Genomic DNA, 20,601 nt, shown 5'->3' on the forward strand with positions numbered 1-20,601 from the left:
AAAGTCCAGAGCTTCGGGCCCGAGGGCTGGGGGTATGGTGAAGGTGGGCAAATTAAAACTAACTTTTCATTGTTTTGTTTTGTCTGTATCTGTTTGTGTGCGAAGTATTTCTGGCCGCGTGAAACAATATCGCCGGTTGTTTGTTTGTTTGTTTGTTTGTTTTTTAAGTGTGGGTGTCCCGTTTTTTTTGTTGATGCAATGTAAGTCAGGTTCTCTATATTTTTTACATAAATTGTTAAACGAAACAGCATATTTGCGCTCGAAAAGTCAAGGGGTGGGAATTACGGCCTTTTTTGTGTGCCCTACGGTGGGGAATAGACGGACAAGTGAGAGACAGATGGGAGAAAGGAACCATTCAGAGGCCGATCCTGTACTCTTTGTAACGAGTTGCAAGGTTTTACTCTGGTAATGACGTACCTCAAAAATTAATGGTTCCTAGCTCTGAGTTCAATAATGATAAATTTGCCTGTAAAGTTCGTACGAGGAAACTTTGACTACTTTCTTGGCCGGTTAAATAGCGTATTTTATGAAGAGGTGAGTGCTCTTCAGTTGTTTGTTTTAACTATATTACTTTTTGTACGAACATTTTGTGTCAATTCAACAATTTCTAATAAATTTAAAGCATTTTGTCGACCAGTTGGGAAGGGCGCATAAAAGGACTAACAGCAGAACTAGTTTATAATGAATGCAAGCTCTTTAATGAACATAAACACTGTTAAAAAAATAAATTAAAAAAGTAGTACCTTGGGTGGTGTCCATATCATTTGTTGACCTTTGTTGTTTGGTTCGCCAAACCCAGTTTTTCCCCATTTGAACTCTAACAACTTCCAGCCTCTCAGTAACGGGTTTTTATCGAATGAAACAAACTTTCAGATGCACTTTATCGAAGATTCTTGATTTGAGATACTGTACATGTATTTTTAACATTCTGCTTTCGTTAAGCCAGTATGAAATAGACCTTGTCACGGTTTTCGACGCCATCTCGAGGAGTAGGCGAATGTGTGAGAAATTACAGTGTCTGTCCCACTGTACATTCAAATGGAAAGTACTTTCCAAGGTATTTCAAAAGAACAAATTCTTTACTGAGGAGTCTGAAAAGGGGAATATGACAAATGAAAATCAATACCAAACATCAATATCAATTTTTTTATCACTGATGATCATTTTCTCTCTTTTCATAACCTTTTTGGATTAAGCAGGGGTGTTGTCAGGAGAAGGACCCATGGCTCAAGAAGAAATTTAGTATACCCCCTAGTAGCCTGCGTGAGCCCCATACAGTCTCAGCTAATTACCAGAAATGTGTTTTAAATTTCCCTTCAACCTGATTGGCAAGTCAACAATGACATTTTTAACAGGCCAATCATGATGTGAATTAAAATCCTGGTACACAAGTGAGGGGCCAGAAAAAAGGATTTTAGTGCTGTTTTGCAGACTGACTTAACCAGGCCTCAGTTGTTCAAAAGGTGAGTAGTAGTGCTATCCACAGGATAAAATACTATATCCAGTGGAAAGTACCATTGGATTTTGAAATACTTAATATATCCACTGCATAGCAATATTATTTATCTGGCCCCAGTAGTTCTGAAGCTGGATAGTGCTATCCATCGGATAAATCACTATCCAGCGGAAATATTATTACAAAAATCAATAATTAGCATCCTTATTATGCTATCCACTGGATAGTAATTTATCCAGTGGATAGCACTAAAAATTTAGCTTTTAAACAACTGAGACCCGGTGGATAGTGCTATCCGACGTTTGAGTTATCAGGACCTGAAATTTAGTTCTGTCTTTGGCGCAGGCTATACCCCTAGAAGGAACTATTTAAAATTCCCAATCAGTTATGAAGTGTACTTACTTTCTCGAAAGGCCAAGGGAGCATGTGATCATAAATCCACCATTTAATGGTCCTAGCCCCATGCTTTTTCCACTGCCATCCGTACAGTCCAACGCCGGCTCCATGTCTTTGTTTGCAACACTTAGTCGGGCATAAACAATGTCCCCTATCTGCAAAATGAAAGAAGATCACTTAGTAATTTTAAATCATACTGTTATCACTGATACCTTTATCTGCATAACCGTAAAGTGAAGATTCAATAAATCAGTGATTAGGTATCAAAAAAAGAGAGTCAGCTGTAGAGGAGGTCAGGAAGTTACTGTTACCAGCACCCAAAGTGAACAGGGTACTCTGGATTCAAAGTGATGGGGATGATAAAGGGTTAATTTTTTTTTAGGAAAATCCAAGTAGTGGTCTATTATCAATGCTGCGTTCTGATTGGTTGAGCTACTACTAGGCTATATGTTATAGCCCACTAGTAGCGAAAAGCGCAGGCTTTTTGGCGGCAAAAAAGGATTAAAGTCTAGCTTTAACTAGCTAAATTTTTTTATTCTCTTTATTTTTGACCAACTAGTTGAATTTTACTAAAACAATAATTATTAGTCAATAGCCCATGAGGCCAAAGGCCAAATGGGGCTATTGACTCAGAGCCCATTCGGGCTCGAGGAATAATTGTTAAATATACAGTAAATAACCCAATAAATACGTGGGGCTGATCTAAGCGGAGGCTTTCAATAGAAACTGCCAGGAGGCGTTCATTCTTATAACTGTAGCAAGCTCAACAAAACTAAGCTTTGGTAAAAGAAATTATATATGTCTAGGCCGTCTAGAAATCCAAAACGCTCTTTCCTTAAATCGTTAGTCTATCCTTACTTTGAATTTGACATTTCAACACGACGAAATACTTGACTCAAACTCTGGTTGACCAACCAAGAAACTGAATGAATTGAATGATTTTGTTCTCTTTTTGTTAATTCCTAGCATTCTGGATACAGGGGATGTCCAGTACAATTTTACCAGCGTAGAGGACACACGTCCAAATATTGGCATTGGCTCATATCCATGCCGATCAATCAGATACTGATTTTTTCCGATTCTGTTAAATGCTTGCCCCAATATCATCACTACTAAATGAAACTGAATCGCCATAAGGTCTCAATTCTTCATCACACCAATTAACATAGATAATCAATTAGCTGCTCAAATAACAGGTCACATCAGTTAAAATGTTTACCAAAGAAAAATTTACAATTTAAGTGTTTGTGAGAAAAAATATAGTATACTATGGTAGGGGAACACATATCACTAGCGATATGTGTTTCCCGGGTAGAGCAAACACATATCACTAGGGTTATGTGTTTCCCAGGTAGGAAGACACATATCCGTACTGATATGTGTTCTCCTACCTGCAAAACACATATCCCTAGTGATATGAGTCTCCCTACCTGGGAGACACATGTCCCTAGTGATACGTGTTCCCCTCCAAGGGATATGTGTTCCCCTACAAGGGAAAGACATATCCCTAGTGATATGTGTTCCCCTACCTGGAAAACACATATCCCCAGTCACATGAGTCTCCCTACCTGGGAGACACATATCCCTAGTGATACGTGTTCCCCTACCTGGGAAACACATCTCCCTAGTGATAGGTGTTCCCCTACCTGGGAAACACATATCCCTAGTGATATGTGTTCCCCTACCTGGGAAACATATATCCCTTGTGATGTGTGTTCCCCTACCAGGGAAACACATATCCCTAGTGATATGTGTTCCCATACCTTGGAAACACATATCCCTGATGATATGTGTTCCCCTACAAGGGAAACACATATCCCTAGTGATATGTGTTCCCCTACATTGGAAACACATATCCCTAGTGATATGTGTTCCCCTCACTGGGAAAAATATATCCCTAGTGATGTGTGTTCTCCTACTAGGGGAACACATATCCCTAGTGATATGTATTCCCCTACCTTGAAAACAAATATCCCTAGTGATATGTGTTCCCCTACCAGGGAAACACATATCCCTAGTAATATGTGTTCCCCTACTTTGGAAACACATATCCCTAGTGTTTTTTGTTTCCCTACCTCGGAAACACATATCCCTAGTAATATGTGTTCCCCTACCAGGGAAACACCTATCCGTAGTGATATGTGTTCCCCTACAGGGGAAACACATATCCCTAGTGATAAGTGTTCCCCTAGCTGGGAAGCACATATCCCTAGTGATATGTGTTCCCCTACCTGGGAAACACATATCCCTAGTGATATCTGTTCACCCACATGGGAAACACATATCCCTAGTGATGTGTGTTCCCCTACCTGGGAAACACATATCCCTAGTGATATGTTTTCCCCTACAAGGGAAACACATATCCCAAGTGATATGTGTTCCCCTACCTGGGGAACACATATCCCTTGTGATGTGTGTTCTCCTACTAGGGGAACACATATCCCTAGTGATATGTGTTCCCCTACCTTGGAAACACATATCCCTAGTGATATGTGTTCCCCTACCTGGGAAACACATATCCCTAGTGATATGTGTTCACCCACATGGGAAACACATATCCCTAGTGATGTGTGTTCCCCTACCTGGGAAACACATATCCCTAGTGATATGTTTTCCCCTACAAGGGAAACACATATCCCAAGTGATATGTGTTCCCCTACCTAGGAAACACATATCCCGAGTGATATGTGTTCCCCACCTGGGAAACACATATCCCTAGTAATATGTGTTCCCCTACCTGGGAAACATATATCCCTAGTGATGTGTGTTCCCCTACTAGGGGAACACATATCCCTAGTGATATGTGTTCCCCTACCTGGGAAACACATAGCCCTAGTGTTTTTTGTTTTCCTACCTGGGAAACACATATCCCTCGTGATATGTGTTCCCCTACCAGGGAAACACATATCCCTAGTAATATGTGTTCCCCTACTTTGGAAACACATATCCCTAGTGTTTTTTGTTTCCCTACCTCGGAAACACATATCCCTAGTAATATGTGTTCCCCTACCAGGGAAACACCTATCCGTAGTGATATGTGTTCCCCTACAGGGGAAACACATATCCCTAGTGATAAGTGTTCCCCTAGCTGGGAAGCACATATCCCTAGTGATATGTGTTCCCCTACCTGGGAAACACATATCCCTAGTGATATGTGTTCACCCACATGGGAAACACATATCCCTAGTGATGTGTGTTCCCCTACCTGGGAAACACATATCCCTAGTGATATGTTTTCCCCTACAAGGGAAACACATATCCCAAGTGATATGTGTTCCCCTACCTGGGGAACACATATCCCTTGTGATGTGTGTTCTCCTACTAGGGGAACACATATCCCTAGTGATATGTGTTCCCCTACCTTGGAAACACATATCCCTAGTGATATGTGTTCCCCTACCTGGGAAACACATATCCCTAGTGATATGTGTTCACCCACATGGGAAACACATATCCCTAGTGATGTGTGTTCCCCTACCTGGGAAACACATATCCCTAGTGATATGTTTTCCCCTACAAGGGAAACACATATCCCAAGTGATATGTGTTCCCCTACCTAGGAAACACATATCCCGAGTGATATGTGTTCCCCACCTGGGAAACACATATCCCTAGTAATATGTGTTCCCCTACCTGGGAAACATATATCCCTAGTGATGTGTGTTCCCCTACTAGGGGAACACATATCCCTAGTGATATGTGTTCCCCTACCTGGGAAACACATAGCCCTAGTGTTTTTTGTTTTCCTACCTGGGAAACACATATCCCTCGTGATATGTGTTCCCCTACCAGGGAAACACCTATCCCTAGTGATATGTGTTCCCCTACAAAGGAAACACATATCCCTAGAGATAAGTGTTCCCCTACCTGGGAAACACATATCCCTAGTGATATGTGTTCCCCTACCTGGAAAACACATATCCCTGGTGATATCTGTTCCCCTACAAGGGAAACACATATCCCTAGTGACATGTGTTCCCCTACTTTGGAAACACATATCCCTAGTGATATGTGTTCCCCTTCCTGGGAAACACATATCCCTAGTGATATGTGTTCCCCTACATGAGAAACACATATCCCTAGTGATGTGTGTTCCCCTACCTGGGAAACACATATCCCTAGTGATATGTGTTCCCCTACCTGGGAAACACATATCCCTAGTGATATGGGTTCCCCTACCAGGGAAACACATATCACCAGGGATATGTGTTCCACTACAAGGGAAACACATATCCCTAGTGATATGTGTTCCCCTACCTAGGAAACACATATCCCGAGTGATATGTGTTCCCCACCTGGGAAACACATATCCCTAGTAATATGTGTTCCCCTACCTGGGGAACACATATCCCTAGTGATGTGTGTTCTCCTACTAGGGGAACACATATCCCTAGTGATATGTGTTCCCCTACCTTGGAAACACATATCCCTAGTGATATGTGTTCCCCTACCTGGGAAACACATATCCCTAGTGATATGTGTTCCCCTACCTGGGAAACACATATGCCTAGGGATATGTCTTCCCCTACCTGGGAAACACATATCCCTAGTGATATGTGGTCCCCTACATGGGAAACATATATCCCTTGTGATGTGTGTTCCCCTAACAGAGAAACACATATCCCTAGTGATATGTCTTCCCATACCTGGGAAACACATATCCCTGGTGATATGTGTTCCCCTACAAGGGAAAAACATATCCCTGGTGATATGTGTTCCCCTACAAGGGAAACACATATCCCTAGTGATATGTGTTCCCCTACCTAGGAAACACATATCCCTAGTGATATGTGTTCCCCTACATGAGAAACACATATCCCTAGTGATATGTGTTCACCCATGTGGGAAACACATATCCCTAGTGATGTGTGTTTTCCTACCTGGGAAACACATATCCCTAGTGATATGTGTTCCCCTACCTGGGAAACACATATCCCTAGTGATATGTGTTCCCCTGCCAGGGAAACACATATCCCCAGTGATATGTGTTCCCCCACCTGGGAAACACATATGCCTAGGGATATGTGTTTTCCTACCTGCGAAACACATATCCCTAGTGATATGTGTTCCCCTACCTGGGAAACATATATCCCTTGTGATGTGTGTTCCCCTACCAGAGAAACACATATCCCTAGTGATATGTGTTCCCATACCTGGGAAACACATATGCCTGGTGATATGTGTTCCCCTACAAGGGAAACACATATCCCTAGTGATATGTGTTCCCCTACGTAGGAAACACATATCCCTGGTGATATGTGTTCCCCTACCTGGGAAACACATATCCCTAGTGATATGTGTTCCCCTACCAGGTAAACATATATCCCTAGTGATGTGTGTTTCCCTGGTAGGGGAACTGGTATGTGTTTCCCTGGTAGGGGAACACACATCATAAGGGATATATGTTTCCCAGGTAGGGGAACCCATATCACTAGGGATATGTGTTTCACATGTAGGGGAACACATATCACTAGGGATATGTGTTTCCCAGGAAGAAGAACACATATCACTAGGGATATGTGTTTCCCTTGTAGGGGAACACATATCCCTAGTGATATGTGTTCCCCTACCTTGGAAACACATATCCCTAGTGATATGTGTTCTTCTTCCTGGGAAACACATATCCCTAGTGATATGTGTTCCCCTACATGTGAAACACATATCCCTAGTGATATGGGTTCCCCTACCTGGGAAACATATATCCCTTATGATGTGTGTTCCCCTACCAGGGAAACACATATCCCTAGTGATATGTGTTCCCATACCTTGGAAACACATATCCCTGATGATATGTGTTCCCCTACAAGGGAAACACATATCCCTAGTGATGTGTGTTCCCCTACATTGGAAACACATATCCCTAGTGATATGTGTTCCCCTAACTGGGAAACACATATCCCTAGTGATATGTGTTTCCCTACCTGAGAAACATATATCCCTAGTGATGTGTGTTCACATCACACATATCCCTAGTGATATGTGTTCCCATACCTTGGAAACACATATCCCTGATGATATGTGTTCCCCTACAAGGGAAACGCATATCCCTAGTGATGTGTGTTCCCCTACATTGGAAACACATATCCCTAGTGATATGTGTTCCCCTAACTGGGAAACACATATCCCTAGGGATATGTGTTTCCCTACCTGGGAAACATATATCCCTAGTGATGTGTGTTCCCCTACTAGGGGAACACATATCCCTAGTGATATGTGTTCCCCTACCTTGGAAACACATATCCCTAGTGATATGTGTTCCCCTACAAGGGAAACACATATCCCTAGTGATATGTTTCTGAGTTGTGAAAGTAAGGAGCTAGTGCAGCTAAGGTGCAAGCCTCTTGGGGGGACTGGGGGCTTGCTCCCCTGGAAAATTTTATATTTTGATTATCTGAAATGCTGTTTTCTGCACTCTCCAGGCTATTTTCTCTTTAAAATTACTGAAAATCCAGAGATTAAGCTATGTTCTTTACCTTTTAATCTTGTTTGTGAATGGTTATATGTTATTTATAAAAAATGCCATCCGTGAAGAAATGCCAAGCAGAGTAGGTTGCCGAAACTAACTAAGTAGGTGGCAATTTTCGCCGGCAGCCGGCTACTTTTGACAACCCTGCTTTCTAAGCCTTGTTGGGACTTTGTCTAACATTTCAGCCAAAAAGTTGGCTTATCCGGAAAGAAACAACTCTTTGCTGTAAGTTTCGTCCAAGGGATGACTTATCCTCTGGCTTCTTAAAGTCGTTAAAGCAAAGGCAGCCTCTAATTTGTTACAACAGGGGCCCCACTAAAAACCGGGTTATATTTAAAATGAAACAGTTCATGTATACCCCAATGGAAAAGAGTGTTCGTGTAATCTTGATCAGGAAAAATAGAATCTCACTACTTCTTTGTAGAATCTCCTGATTTTTTTTTCCATGTGTCTCCAGATTTTCTCTTTTTAGGGGTTGGTAGGTCTGTAGGAAGAGCAAAAGAACTCCCTTGCTGTTCAGTTCCCCACCGACTAATTGCATATATCTGGGAACTTGAAATTCTAGTGACAACCCTGAATATTTCAAATGGAAGCATTAAAAATGATTTTACCTGAATGTTAGGTTTGTTCTTCTTAGTTGCTCCTTCAAATGAAAGACTAGGCAGTGATGCAGGCATAGCTCCTCCAATATCAACTTTATAACTGTCAGAGCCTCTGTTGGTAACAATGCCAATGACACGTTCTTCCTTCACTGGGACATACGTATGTCCCAGTGAGTAAGTAAACAGCAAGAGAAAAAGTTACTTACCCTTACCTTCTAAATCTATATTATGTGCCATGTGCAACACGAGTCTTACCCTCCTTTGATTGCAGTCAATCAAATAAGTGGCCGGTTTTCGATGTCTTAAAACTCCTGCCTTGTATGCTAAAATCACGCCGTTCTCCTCTCGCAACCCAGGCCCAAACTTGATTTTGCTTTTTCCTTCAATAGTTGCTTCTAAATCTGCCACTTTGCCGATGACATCGCCTGGCATTACCACTCGATTGACAAGACTTGCGACGTCCTTGTCCGCCATGTTATTCTGGTACGTACTTCATGTAACACAGAAAAGAGTGCATTATCAACCCCAGACTCCTCGGTTTATTTCAATTTCTCTTAGCTTACTTCTCCTAAAAGGGGTAATTTTCCGGAAAAAAGAATCCCCTGGGATTCGAAACTATGTCGAGCCCTTAACTGAGAATACTGCTAGAAACTTTTCTCAGTATATCGTCAAACATACAGATTTCTTTGTTGAGTTGGAATTTTTTCCCTAACGCGCGCTCTCAGTGGTTTTACTTAGGGGTCACATGACATCTTATTGTCTCGCCATCAGTATCAAGGGACCATACATCACAAAAATCTATGAAGACCCTAGCCTCCCCGCAGGCGTCCTTTGGGGTTCGTTCTTCACGCATTCAGAAATCTTTCACCTCGTTGTTTTCAAAGCAACAAAGTACCAGATTTGCTTTAGATATAACGGTGCAGATAGATATAACGGTTTGATTCTTCTGCGCGCGCTTAGTGAATAGAATGCGAGGCTCTCTATGAAGTAACGAAACCTGTACTGTATTGTGCGAAAACGTTTCCACAGAAGGAAAACTTAAAGCATACGGTGCTTCTCAGGAGAACAGAAAACACGATATAACGAAAAAAAACAAAAGTCAAAAGAATTCAAAGTATCTCTCAACATGACTTCTTATGAAAGCTTAGACGGAGACAGTGAAGATGGAGCAAGTATTCGCATGTACATTGGTACATATGAAGGACACAGAAACGAGAAATATGAACGCCATGGGTTTGGTCACACTTTGCTACCAAACGGCGATAAATATGAAGGCGAATATGTGAATGGAAAGAGACATGGCAAGGGGAAATACGTGTTTTTCAGTAAACAGGCAAGGTAATAAACTTAATTACTACCGCGTGAGAAATTTCTGCAATTTGATTGGCTTAGAGCCGTGGTATTTCTGCCTGATTTGAAGTACTTACATGTGAAAATTACGAACCTTTTGCGGGACGTAGTGTAAATACCACTCGTGATATTTCAACATTGTCTCAAATTTCACTCCCTCATCGGCTCGTGAAATTACGTATAACAATTTTGAAATATCACTCGTGGTATTTGTGCCAAAAATGAATCATGCTATTACCTATACGAATAACGCGGCAAGTGAACATTATGGAGAATATTTTGGGTTTGATAATTCTTCTATAGCGATTATTAAAAGCAAACAAAAGTACTAGCTAGGTCTGAAACAAAGAAAAGTATATGTGTATATATAATTTGAAGCAAGGATAAAACTAGATCACAAAAGATGCAGTGTAATCTCTGATTTTCTCCTATTGAAAATTTGCACTTCACTATACACTGAAGTGCTTAAAAATCAGTATGTATCAAGTTTAATATGGCAAATTGAATTTTGCAATCGATCCTGATAACTCGAAACCTCGCTAACTTGAACTGTTTTTCGTTTCCCTTCAGGGTTCGAGTTACTGGGGTTCTACTGCACGTAGAAAAAATCATAAACAACTTTTACCAGTAGTTTGAAATTGCGTAAAAAACTTGAATTTCCATTACGTCTCCTTGCGGTTACATCTAGTGATCTGTCCAGTAATTTCTTTTCTTGTACGGTTCTCAGCTATGGATATGCAATTCTTCTTGAATCGCGACATCATAAAGACAGTTTATCCAAGCTTACGCTGGAACTGTACATGTGCACTATACTTGAATTTCACAAAATTGGCATAACTATAGTTCACCGACATATTATTTGGCTTGGTTTTGCTGCGAGTTTGTTTTATATTCAAACGCGCTTTCAAACCAAATAACTAACCAATTAAATTACAGAAAACACAGTTCTCTGGAGGCACTTTTCTACAGCACGTGTTTTCTCAAGTCCAAAAATTCTTGTTGACTTCACCCTTAAATTTCTACCAAAGAAAAGCAGTGCTCTTGCTTTTGTATAATCGCTTAATAAAAATCAAAATTTCCCGCCGAAGGAAATGTTCTTTCTCTTCTTTTTGGCTGTTTTGTTTTTGTTCTCTTTGCCGTTGTTGTTGTTGTTGCTTTTTTAGACCATATTTTACCTATTGGCTGGTTTCAGTTTATTCGTAGTGCGTCGGCTCCATCACAGCTTCGCGAAGCGTTGTGATAAACGTATAATTTTCTAGTTTATTTCTTAGGTACGAAGGACAATATGTCAACAATCAGAGACATGGTCAAGGAACATTCTGGTACCCTGATGGGTCAGTGTATGATGGAGACTGGGCCGAGGGACAGAGGAATGGTTATGGTGTATACATATATGCTAATGGCGATAAGTACCTAGGAATGTGGAAAGAAGATCGGCGACATGGGCAAGGGGAATACATCTACAAGAACCAAAGGCTTAAATACAAAGGTAAGTCCCCTGCTAGTAAGTTTGGAGCTAACTTGATGAATGCCTTTATTTAGGGAATCCCGAACGTTCTATAAATAAGACGAGTAAGGTTATGGTGACAGTAATGATGATGATGATGATGATGATGATGATGATGACAAGAAGAAGCAGAAGAAGCAGAAGCAGAAGAAGACGAAGAAGAATCGTATAATATAAAAAAATTACTATAAAATATCACTTGCTAATAACAGTTAGGAAACTAATGAATATAATGACATGGGCTTGTGAGTAAAAGAAAAAAATGCTGCCGCCAGCCTCAAAAAAATACGAGACCCGTCTTCCTGTTGCAATCACTACACAACACTGAGAAATTGTCCTTTTTCTTGCATTTTCCAGGTAACTGGACCAACGGGAGGTTTGAAGACGAAGGAACAATTGTAACCCCTAATTACTCATACTCAGGGACCTTTAACGGTGAGGAACCTATCGGCCCGGGAAGGTTCCACTTTGACACGGGCTGTGAGCAGGAGGGCGAATATGTGACAAGGAGGATTGTCCGCCGTACGAGCACCATGAGGGAGGTAGTTCATGTGCCGGTATGGAGATGTCTGATGTTGTATGATGCTGGGCTAAGACAGAAAACTTTGAATTCTTAAACTGAGCCGAGCATTGTGTAATTACGAACATCTGGAACTGATTTACTTTGAAGGTGCCTTCTGCTTACTTGTATGCTTGCAATTGTCCTCAAATCTTCATAGCTCTAACATACTACATATGAATAAAGAAAAATATTCAAAATACCAGAAGAATGTGCTGTATTACTGGTCTAGGACGTCGTGTCTCATTGACCGCACTGGGGTGTAAAGGTATCTCAAATAGAGGGGATGAAAGAGCTTTTGGTCTCCTCAGGTTTAGTATCAAGAGGATAAGTTGTCTACAGTTATTTCCACGCCATTCAAGATCATGCTTAGAAAGCAAGCCAACCTTCCCGCCCTCTACCCCCAAGGCAAAAATGTACAACTCAAATGTAGTTGTTTCTTCACTTTTTTTGAGGGGGGGGGGGGGGGGGGGGGGAGGACTCTTCCTAAAACCCTTACTAAGGAGATGCTCAAGTGAATTAAACATTATACTTCTTTGTTAATGGTTTTTATTTTTTTTTTGTTCCTGAATTTGATGTCTGTAATGCTAAAAAACAAATTCACAAGCACATTTACATATATAATGATTAATTATTATAAAAATATAGTCCAATCTCTTCATCTATAAATCATATGTACATGAAAAACGATACGGTATAATACATCTGTCAACTATAAATTTCAATTTAATTCTAAAATTGAGGATAAAATTCAATGTCATCTCATGATGATCTGAAAAGTACCTTTATACATCGTTTTGTAAGGAGATCTGCTACTATAGTTGAGTAGCTCCTTTTGTTTCGAATTTTAAAGGTGCTTGCAAGGTCAGTTTTGCTAAAGCCATTAAAGGTTGTGCAGTGATCCAGGTAGCTTTTCTTTGCCGTTGTAGAACCATTTTAAAACTCGTTAACTACCCTGCAGTTCGCTGTTTCACCGAAACAACTTCGATCAATCGGCAATCGGCAACGGTCGTGTCGTGCCGTCAGAAACGAAACCTGCATCACCGACTTCCAAAATCAAAGGTGGATGTTTGAATATGAAAGGCTTGGTTTTGTCTTGAAACATTACCACGCATGAATGTGGACCTCTTGAGGCCACGGAAGTTATTGAGCAGAGTGATACACTCTATAATTGACTGTCTAAAGCAGTATTGAGTTAGATTGAGTTGTGTTTCAGAAGTTCTCTCCCGATAAGTGTAGTTTAGCATTTCTACGATCCTGATTGGTTCTTGTGTCACATTATCAACGAATCAGAAATTATATCAGTGGTTTTCTCGCGCTCGGCGACGGCTACAAGAATTTGCTTTACAATTTGATTCATGATTAGACACTCAATTCAACACCGTTCTAAGCCCTTTCTAAAAGTACGTTAAGTAAAACGCCCAAAAAACATATAAGGTAAAATTTGTTACCAAAACATACTGGCATCAAACGTTAAGAATCTTAAACTAAAAACTTTAACTAAAAATAAACTTAAAGAATCAAAATCCCTTTATAGAATCTGACAAACAAATTACCGGCAAAGTTTTATAGCACAGGCAAAAGCAATCGATCCCTTATTCTATGGAGATGTATCTGCCAGACACTTGTTTTGCTAGCTAACAATGCAAACGCTACTCCCGAGGAAAAAATATAAATTACTCATCCCTGGAAACACTCTTTCACGATTTGCGTTTAAAACGGCAGTTCTGTAAAAGGTTATTCGGTTCTTTTTTCTTTCGTTTTTTGATTTTTTTTGTCTTTTTTTTTTGAAAATCGATCACATTTCCCCCAGTTAAGATCATGCTGTTGTCAAACTGTGAATGTCAAACTCCTCGGAAAACCTTTCGCCTCGTTCAAAACGAAGGCGCAACAATTTTGGAAGAAATCTTAACATCTAAAGTGGTTGTATTCTTAACAGAGAGATTTGCAGTCAAGTTTACAGTAAACGTGAATTTTGTACCACTTGATCAAGTCTTCCTTATATTTGTCTTTTACTGCTTAGTACTTCGACAAAAAAATGAGTGGATTCACTAGTTTTATCCATCAGAACTGTCTTGGACTGTTTTTATCTGCTCATTTCCTTTTTTGAGAAATTCTCAACTGAATCTGACTTTTACAGTTTGTCTTAAACGTGACTAAAAGTCTCTCAAAGATCTCGTCTCTTATGACGCATTGAGGTTTGATATTACTCTCTTATCCCACGCGCAAAATACTATACGCCATATTTCGTTAGACGAATTACTTAGACTCAGAAAACAACCGACATTTTACGACGCCACGGCACCACTAGTTTCCCAGCGAAAAGACGTCTGAGAAACGAGCACAGAAATTCCATACTGATGACGATTGGTTGAAGTAAATTTCCCTTACGGCACAACCAATGAGAAGCACTACCCAGATCTGGGTGGTGACACGTCATCAGTATGGAATTTCTGCGCGAATTTCTTCTCGGGCGTCATTTCGCGGGGAAACCAGTGGTGTTGCCAAATGTCGGCTGTTTTCTCGGGCTAACGAATTACTCTATTTCCCTACTTTACACCTACTTACTGTACACTTCTTTGACAAAAATCAAAACACCTGTGTAAATGTCTTGTATCCCACGCAATATTATTACACGCCATATTTCGGCTAATGTATAAATCGGCTTGTTTATCTAACCTTTTTGCATTGCATTTCTCTAACAAGAGCCAAAATGTCTGTATATAATTCTGAGCCAGTCATTTACATGCTAGCAATAAATAATTTCCACAGGAGGCCCCTGGCCTGAAATCTGCCACGAATTTTCAGTTGTCCACCGAAGTCTTTCGTAGCCAAGTGATTCACTGCACTGGACCACACCATGGTTTGCCAACGATGGCCAATACTGGCAAGGGCAGCTGTTACTGGAATTTCCCCATCACGAATGGTATAGCCAATAAATAAAGTGAGCAAAGTCATGGGCACACTCGTTATGCAAAGTGATTTATATCGAACCCACACGTTTTTCGACGCTATAAATTTTGGTTTTCGTGATTATGAAGGCTCCTCACACTGCGTAATGGTCGAACGAACTGAGGTATTCCAGAGCCTTTTGATAGCAGAATAAATATTGATCCTGGAGAGAAAAAGGAAAGAAAATGAAATAACTATCAACAATTTGTAAGTTTCGCAGTTTAGAGAATGCAAAGCAACGGGGTGTAGCAAAATCCTAAACTATAAAACTAATCGCTTCGGGCAATCGATCCAATGAGCAAGTCAGAGGTTGAGGCGAACACTTATAGTGAACCCTTAAAGCACGGGAAGATCACACAGTCGCAATAGGTTTTAGCTCGCCATTGTTTGAGAGATTGGCGCAAAATTCTGTTTGCCAATTTTGTTTTGCCATCGCGAAATTTCCTTTACGACTGAACTGAAAAAGTTCTATGCTTACGTTAACGCAAAATATACGACATACCGCCAAAGCAGACATACCTGATTTTGCACCATGCTTGGTCTCTGTGTTCTAAGAAGTTTGACGGTCTGGAACAAATCTACTACTCCTTCAGAACGCATGCGTTCTAGCACAATGCACAGGGCGATGAAAACCCCTGTTCTCCCAACGCCATCACTAAAATATAATCAAGGGGTAAATTAATGAAAACAAACACTTTCAAGACTTGCAATTTGACTACTGCATTTCTTGTTAGGTTCGTTTACCAAGGCTACCGAAAATTTCCCAAAGTCAAGAAGGTCGTTGCTTTAGCATTTGACTCTTGAAGGTTGGTTTTTAAGAGCTACTAAACAGTATATTTAAGTGTCGGAGCATGTCATGCATGTTCCAAAACAGTTGGACGTCTAAGAAGTGTCATATATCACTGTATTGCCAGGCCGTTTACTCAACAGGAAGAGCCAATCACGAAAGAGAGAAAGGTGAGTTACATTAGAAGTCTCTGCTTTCTCAAAACTATAAGCAAACGCAAGTTTCTTGTATTTTCATCAGTGTCCAGCCTCCCACGCAGACGTTCTTAGGTTTAGTCACGTGTCCTACCCCACGACGGCAGGAACGTGTGACGAAGTCCTAGGAGCGACTGCGTGCGAGGCTAATTAGTGTCTGGCTTCGTTATTTTAGCGACATACCTGCAATGTACCGTAATGGGACCCTCCTCATCCTGCCGCTCGTAAGCTCTTTGCACATGGCCGATCAAATCTAATATTCCCTCCCCACTATTTGCAATGCCGCTGTCTGTCCAGCCGAAGAAATGGAACTGTTTGACGTTTCGAACTGTACCATTCTAACAAACACAACAAAACAAAAGGACATGATTGGTATCTGGAGGAATCAGTGGTCCTTCGAGCTGGATCAAGGTTTAAGTTAAATACTAGACCTGGGGTTACACTGACCACAGTCAGTGACTTTAAATCTTCGTAGACTTACTGATGTGCGATATTTACCACGTATTGATAAAAACGATTTAATTTTCACGTTTCACTCTTGCAAACGATCTATGTCAATAAATTCACCTACCATGGCATCTTTGACTTTGAAGTCTCTGATTACAAATGTTGGAAATTCTTGTTCCGAAACAGGATCCACTATAAAATACTGATGTTTGGCTGATCTGTCTGTAGGCCAGTACTTGTAGCAGCGTTCCTAACAGCGAAAACGTAAATGAAAAATTAACGTCAATCAGGAAGGTACAAGGTTCAGGCACTATTTCGAAATACGAAATGAATGTGACGGTAACTTCGCGCTAATGAATAAAATTAAACGTGCAAGTGAACTTATATCTTAGGGTGGGAGGCTTAGTATCCGCGAATTGAAAAGAGCTTACCTGTAGGCAGATATGATTCAGATGTAAAAAAGGGAGATTTCTTTGCGATGCCACATACAGGACAATCAGTTGTTTCATTTGATTATTACACTTACCCGGTCTCCTTCGGTAAGTTGGGTCAACATAACAACGATGTTGGAGTTATGCTCCATCAACATTCTCCAGAAATCGTCTACTGTTTCTTCTAAAGGCCCCTGAGTAGCAATGTAAGCAAGGCGCTGGCGATAGCCCTGAAGAAGAAAAGAAAACGAAGTAAGGTTAAGAACCAGCCACGTATCCAACATGCATATAGAGATTTTCGTAGTTACAACACTGGTCTAGGTTGTTACAATATTGGTCTAGGTGGTTACAACATTGGCCTAGGTGTTTACAATATTGGTCTAGGTGGTTACAATATTGGTCAAGGTGGTTACAACATTGGCCTAGGTGTTTACAATATTGGTCTAGGTGGTTACAACATTGGTCTAGGTGTTTACAATATTGGTCAAGGTGGTTACAACATTGGTCTTGGTGTACTTACATCAATAAAACTGGCATTGATGTAATCGGAACCTTCAATTCCGCGTGCGGATACTAACTGGACTCTCGTTGATTCGTCTGAAGGAGGAAAGTAGAGGAACACAGTAAATATGAGTAAAACAGTTGTCCATAATCAACATGGCTGTGAAATAAAAATGTTGGATGACAGTTCACGAACAGCAGAACAAAGCAACAAGACATCTCCTACAGGCGAGAAGGGGAAGTTTCTAAGATTTTGATTTTGGGGGGGGGGGGGGAGGGGCAGGGGCGGGGATTTACCTGATATATAAAGGTTATTACTTAGGAGAAGAGAAACGTGGGGTAAGAAAGGGTATGGGAGGGATGGTGCAAGGAACCTAAGACCCCCTCCCCCCCCTCTCCACCCCCATATCCAGCTAGAACCTTCCCTAAGTAGATAAATGTTGTACTTTATTGCACTCAGAGATTCTTACATGGCAGAATATTAGCCAGCCTGTTCTTTGATCGGTTCATTGGCAGACTTCCCGTGCCCTGCTTCAACCGGCGGGCTTGGTGTGGGTTGCTAAGCTTTCTGAACTCCTCGGCGAGACCTAAAATTCCATGTTCATTTCGCTCTCGCAGCTTTTTTATGTGATGTAGAAGGTTTCTTGCGTGCACTTCTGTGTTACCACAGGTAACTGCTTCAAGAAGGGCGTCATGAATGAATACGTATTGCTCCTAAGGTTAAGAAAACAAACAGAAAAAAATGAATATTTACATAAGGAATGTGATTAAGGACGACAACAGAGACCTTAAGATTCCAGGACGAGAGTTGACTGTAAGATTTTTCGCGTGTTCTCAAAAAGTATACACCCCAGTCCTTCAAGTAGGATCCGAGCTTCTGTTGTAAATCAGTCTTACTGTAATTCTATTGGTCAATTATTAGAGCGGTTTTCATTTGAGTGTCGAAAAGTAATTGGTTTTGCACTTTCTACACGATGCGATTAGCTTAAAAGATTCGCGCCACCTTTTCATCCAATCAGAAGTAAAACCAAAGCCAATTGTGACGCGCTCGCATGCATTTTCCCGCGCTTTGCGTCAGCCACATGTAATTACTTCGAGTTTTGATTGGTTCAATGTATTGTCTGTGTCCTATGTGATTGGCCAGAGTAATTACTTTGGTTTTGGTTTTACGACACTCAAACGAAAACCACCCTATCTTTGGCCAGTTTAACTGGCATCGTACAATTGGCACTTACCCCTGTTTGTACCATGAAGTTACGTTGCGTTCTTAACACAGTCACGTGTCCATAGATGTCTACTGTATTCTCGTGCTTAACTCTCTCCAACATGGAGTCGATAACGATGAAACACGCTGTACGACCAACACCGCCACTAGGAAAAAAAAGAGGCTTTGTTAATGATAAAAATTTAATTTTGGGGAGCAAGGGTGGTGCCGTGGTGAGAGCACTCGCCTCCCACCAATGCGGCCCGGGTTCAACTCCCGGCGTCGACGCCATATGGGGGTTAAGTTTGTTGTTGGTTCTCTCCCTTGCTCCGAGAGGTTTTTCTCCGGGTACTCCGGTTTTCCCCTCTTCCGGAAATGATAACATAAGCGAGTGCTTAGAATACTTAGTACTTATCGGTAGATCCAAACGATAGGAATAAAATATCAACCCCCAGGGGCGGGGGGGGGGGGGAGGGTACTCAACAAAGCTTTATTCGGGGAGGCTCTGCCCTGAGGTCCGACCTCTAACCCTTTTATATACCATTTTTGACAGAAGAGGTACCTCTTTCACATACCTAGGCGCGAACTCTACATCGCTACATCCCTTTAAACTGCTGTAAATGTACTGTTAAAATGAGCCTTTTTGGGCCTTTTAACGCAACAAAATAACAGATTTCCCCCTACCCTTTCATATACCTGAAGCTTAAAAATGGTACCATTTCGGGCGGAGCCTCCCCGTATAGGTCATTATAGCGAGTACTCCCCCCACCCCCCACCCGATAGGTTCCCTCGGATCCTTACCTACAGTGTACCACGATAGGACCTGCATCAGTAGGATTGTAGAAGCGCACTCTCCTGAGAAAGGCTAGGAAGGGTGTAGGGTGGGGAGGGACCCCATGATCAGGCCAGCCGGTGAACTGAAAGTGCTTGACTTCTCTAGGTTGTGGGGCACCGTCCTGTTGAATCATTTAAGAACCATTTTGAGATGTTAGAATGAATGTATCGCCACTGCGATGGTAAAAAGTGTTGACATTGCTTTGCATCCTTAACCATTTATATGACGAAATTTCAGCACGCGTTTTATTGTCCAATTCGAGGTCTCCACCTTCGGCATCACGGCAGTAGGTGACACTGTGCAGGTATCCGGTAACCTCGTCAACGACGAAAACGCCACCAAGAAATGTAAAAAGGCAACAGAAAACGTTTTCCTGATATATACACGAGATATATGCCAGATTTTTAAGGATCCTTAGGTAATAATAAATAAAAATTCCTATAGGTAATTAACTGTGTCAATTATTGCAGAGTTACTTTGTGGTGACGAGTAGACCTCTTGGTGGCGAGATGACCGTACACCACTGAGCCACTGAACTACGCAAAGAGAGGGGCCAAAAAGAAGCTGTCATTTCGATACATTTATTTGCTAATCAAAAGCAGCTTACCTTGCATACTTCAAGAGTTGTTATGGAGTAGTTAGCGAATTCTACCCAGTCCGTAACTGCGACCTCAATATCACCGTATAATTCTGTACCTTCGTTGGGCCAATATTGTTCACATTTTACCTGAAATGTTGACAAGAATAAGGTCAACACTTTTTATGCCTTTCACTTTAGAGTGCAGTCCTTCTGGTAGACGCATGACACTTGTTGCCATTGTCTTCAATTTGCAATAAGGAAATATCACTTTGGGGGTATCAAAAATAAAACACTGGGTGACAGGTCATTTGTAGTGATGGCGCCATCTCTTTTT

The 20,601-nt window shown here is 41.2% G+C and overlaps 3 protein-coding genes across 4 annotated transcripts in view; 1 reads left to right on the forward strand and 2 right to left on the reverse strand.

Annotated features, from left to right (window-relative positions):
* Positions 1–677: 677 nt before the first annotated feature.
* Positions 678–9,394, reverse strand: LOC140921828 (putative exosome complex component rrp40). The gene is made up of 4 exons (XM_073371829.1): positions 9,177–9,394; positions 8,930–9,080; positions 1,859–2,007; positions 678–1,091 (listed from the first exon to the last, which is right to left on the reverse strand). Exons 1-4 carry the CDS (start codon positions 9,392–9,394, stop codon positions 1,010–1,012), a joined length of 600 nt encoding a protein of 199 aa, XP_073227930.1. The 3' UTR covers positions 678–1,009.
* Positions 9,395–10,008: 614 nt separating this feature from the next.
* LOC140921879 (radial spoke head 1 homolog) lies at positions 10,009–12,394 on the forward strand. Its single transcript, XM_073371878.1, has 3 exons — positions 10,009–10,258; positions 11,542–11,759; positions 12,135–12,394. Exons 1-3 carry the CDS (start codon positions 10,047–10,049, stop codon positions 12,392–12,394), a joined length of 690 nt encoding a protein of 229 aa, XP_073227979.1. The 5' UTR covers positions 10,009–10,046.
* A 480-nt stretch (positions 12,395–12,874) lies between these two features.
* The window catches only part of LOC140921807 (receptor-type tyrosine-protein phosphatase delta-like), a 58,797-nt gene continuing 51,070 nt past the window's right edge, over positions 12,875–20,601 (reverse strand). For both annotated transcript variants that reach the window (XM_073371808.1, XM_073371809.1), the window contains 10 exons: positions 20,295–20,414; positions 19,654–19,808; positions 18,884–19,019; positions 18,119–18,362; positions 17,668–17,744; positions 17,243–17,377; positions 16,841–16,966; positions 16,453–16,607; positions 15,808–15,943; positions 12,875–15,451 (listed from right to left, as the gene is read on the reverse strand). In XM_073371808.1, coding sequence (XP_073227909.1) covers positions 15,383–15,451; positions 15,808–15,943; positions 16,453–16,607; positions 16,841–16,966; positions 17,243–17,377; positions 17,668–17,744; positions 18,119–18,362; positions 18,884–19,019; positions 19,654–19,808; positions 20,295–20,414 — 1,353 coding nt within the window. In that variant the 3' untranslated portion in view covers positions 12,875–15,382. The remainder of the gene's footprint in view (positions 15,452–15,807; positions 15,944–16,452; positions 16,608–16,840; positions 16,967–17,242; positions 17,378–17,667; positions 17,745–18,118; positions 18,363–18,883; positions 19,020–19,653; positions 19,809–20,294; positions 20,415–20,601) is intronic.

This window comes from Porites lutea, chromosome 12, assembly GCF_958299795.1.
Source record: "Porites lutea chromosome 12, jaPorLute2.1, whole genome shotgun sequence".
Lineage (NCBI taxonomy): Eukaryota > Metazoa > Cnidaria > Anthozoa > Scleractinia > Poritidae > Porites > Porites lutea.

What these genes read in the sequence shown, in the direction of transcription:
- LOC140921828 (XM_073371829.1), bottom strand. Translation starts at nt 9,394, where the DNA reads ATGGCGGACAAGGACGTCGCAAGTCTTGTCAATCGAGTGGTAATGCCA. An exon ending in ATTGACTGCAATCAAAGGAG is followed by an intron (nt 9,081 to 9,176) that starts GGTAAGACTCGT and finishes ACTGGGACATAC; the next exon opens with GTATGTCCCAGTGAAGGAAG. An exon ending in TCCCTTGGCCTTTCGAGAAA is followed by an intron (nt 1,092 to 1,858) that starts GTAAGTACACTT and finishes TCCCCTTTTCAG; the next exon opens with ACTCCTCAGTAAAGAATTTG.
- LOC140921879 (XM_073371878.1), top strand. Translation starts at nt 10,047, where the DNA reads ATGACTTCTTATGAAAGCTTAGACGGAGACAGTGAAGATGGAGCAAGT. An exon ending in TTTTTCAGTAAACAGGCAAG is followed by an intron (nt 10,259 to 11,541) that starts GTAATAAACTTA and finishes TTTATTTCTTAG; the next exon opens with GTACGAAGGACAATATGTCA. An exon ending in CCAAAGGCTTAAATACAAAG is followed by an intron (nt 11,760 to 12,134) that starts GTAAGTCCCCTG and finishes TGCATTTTCCAG; the next exon opens with GTAACTGGACCAACGGGAGG.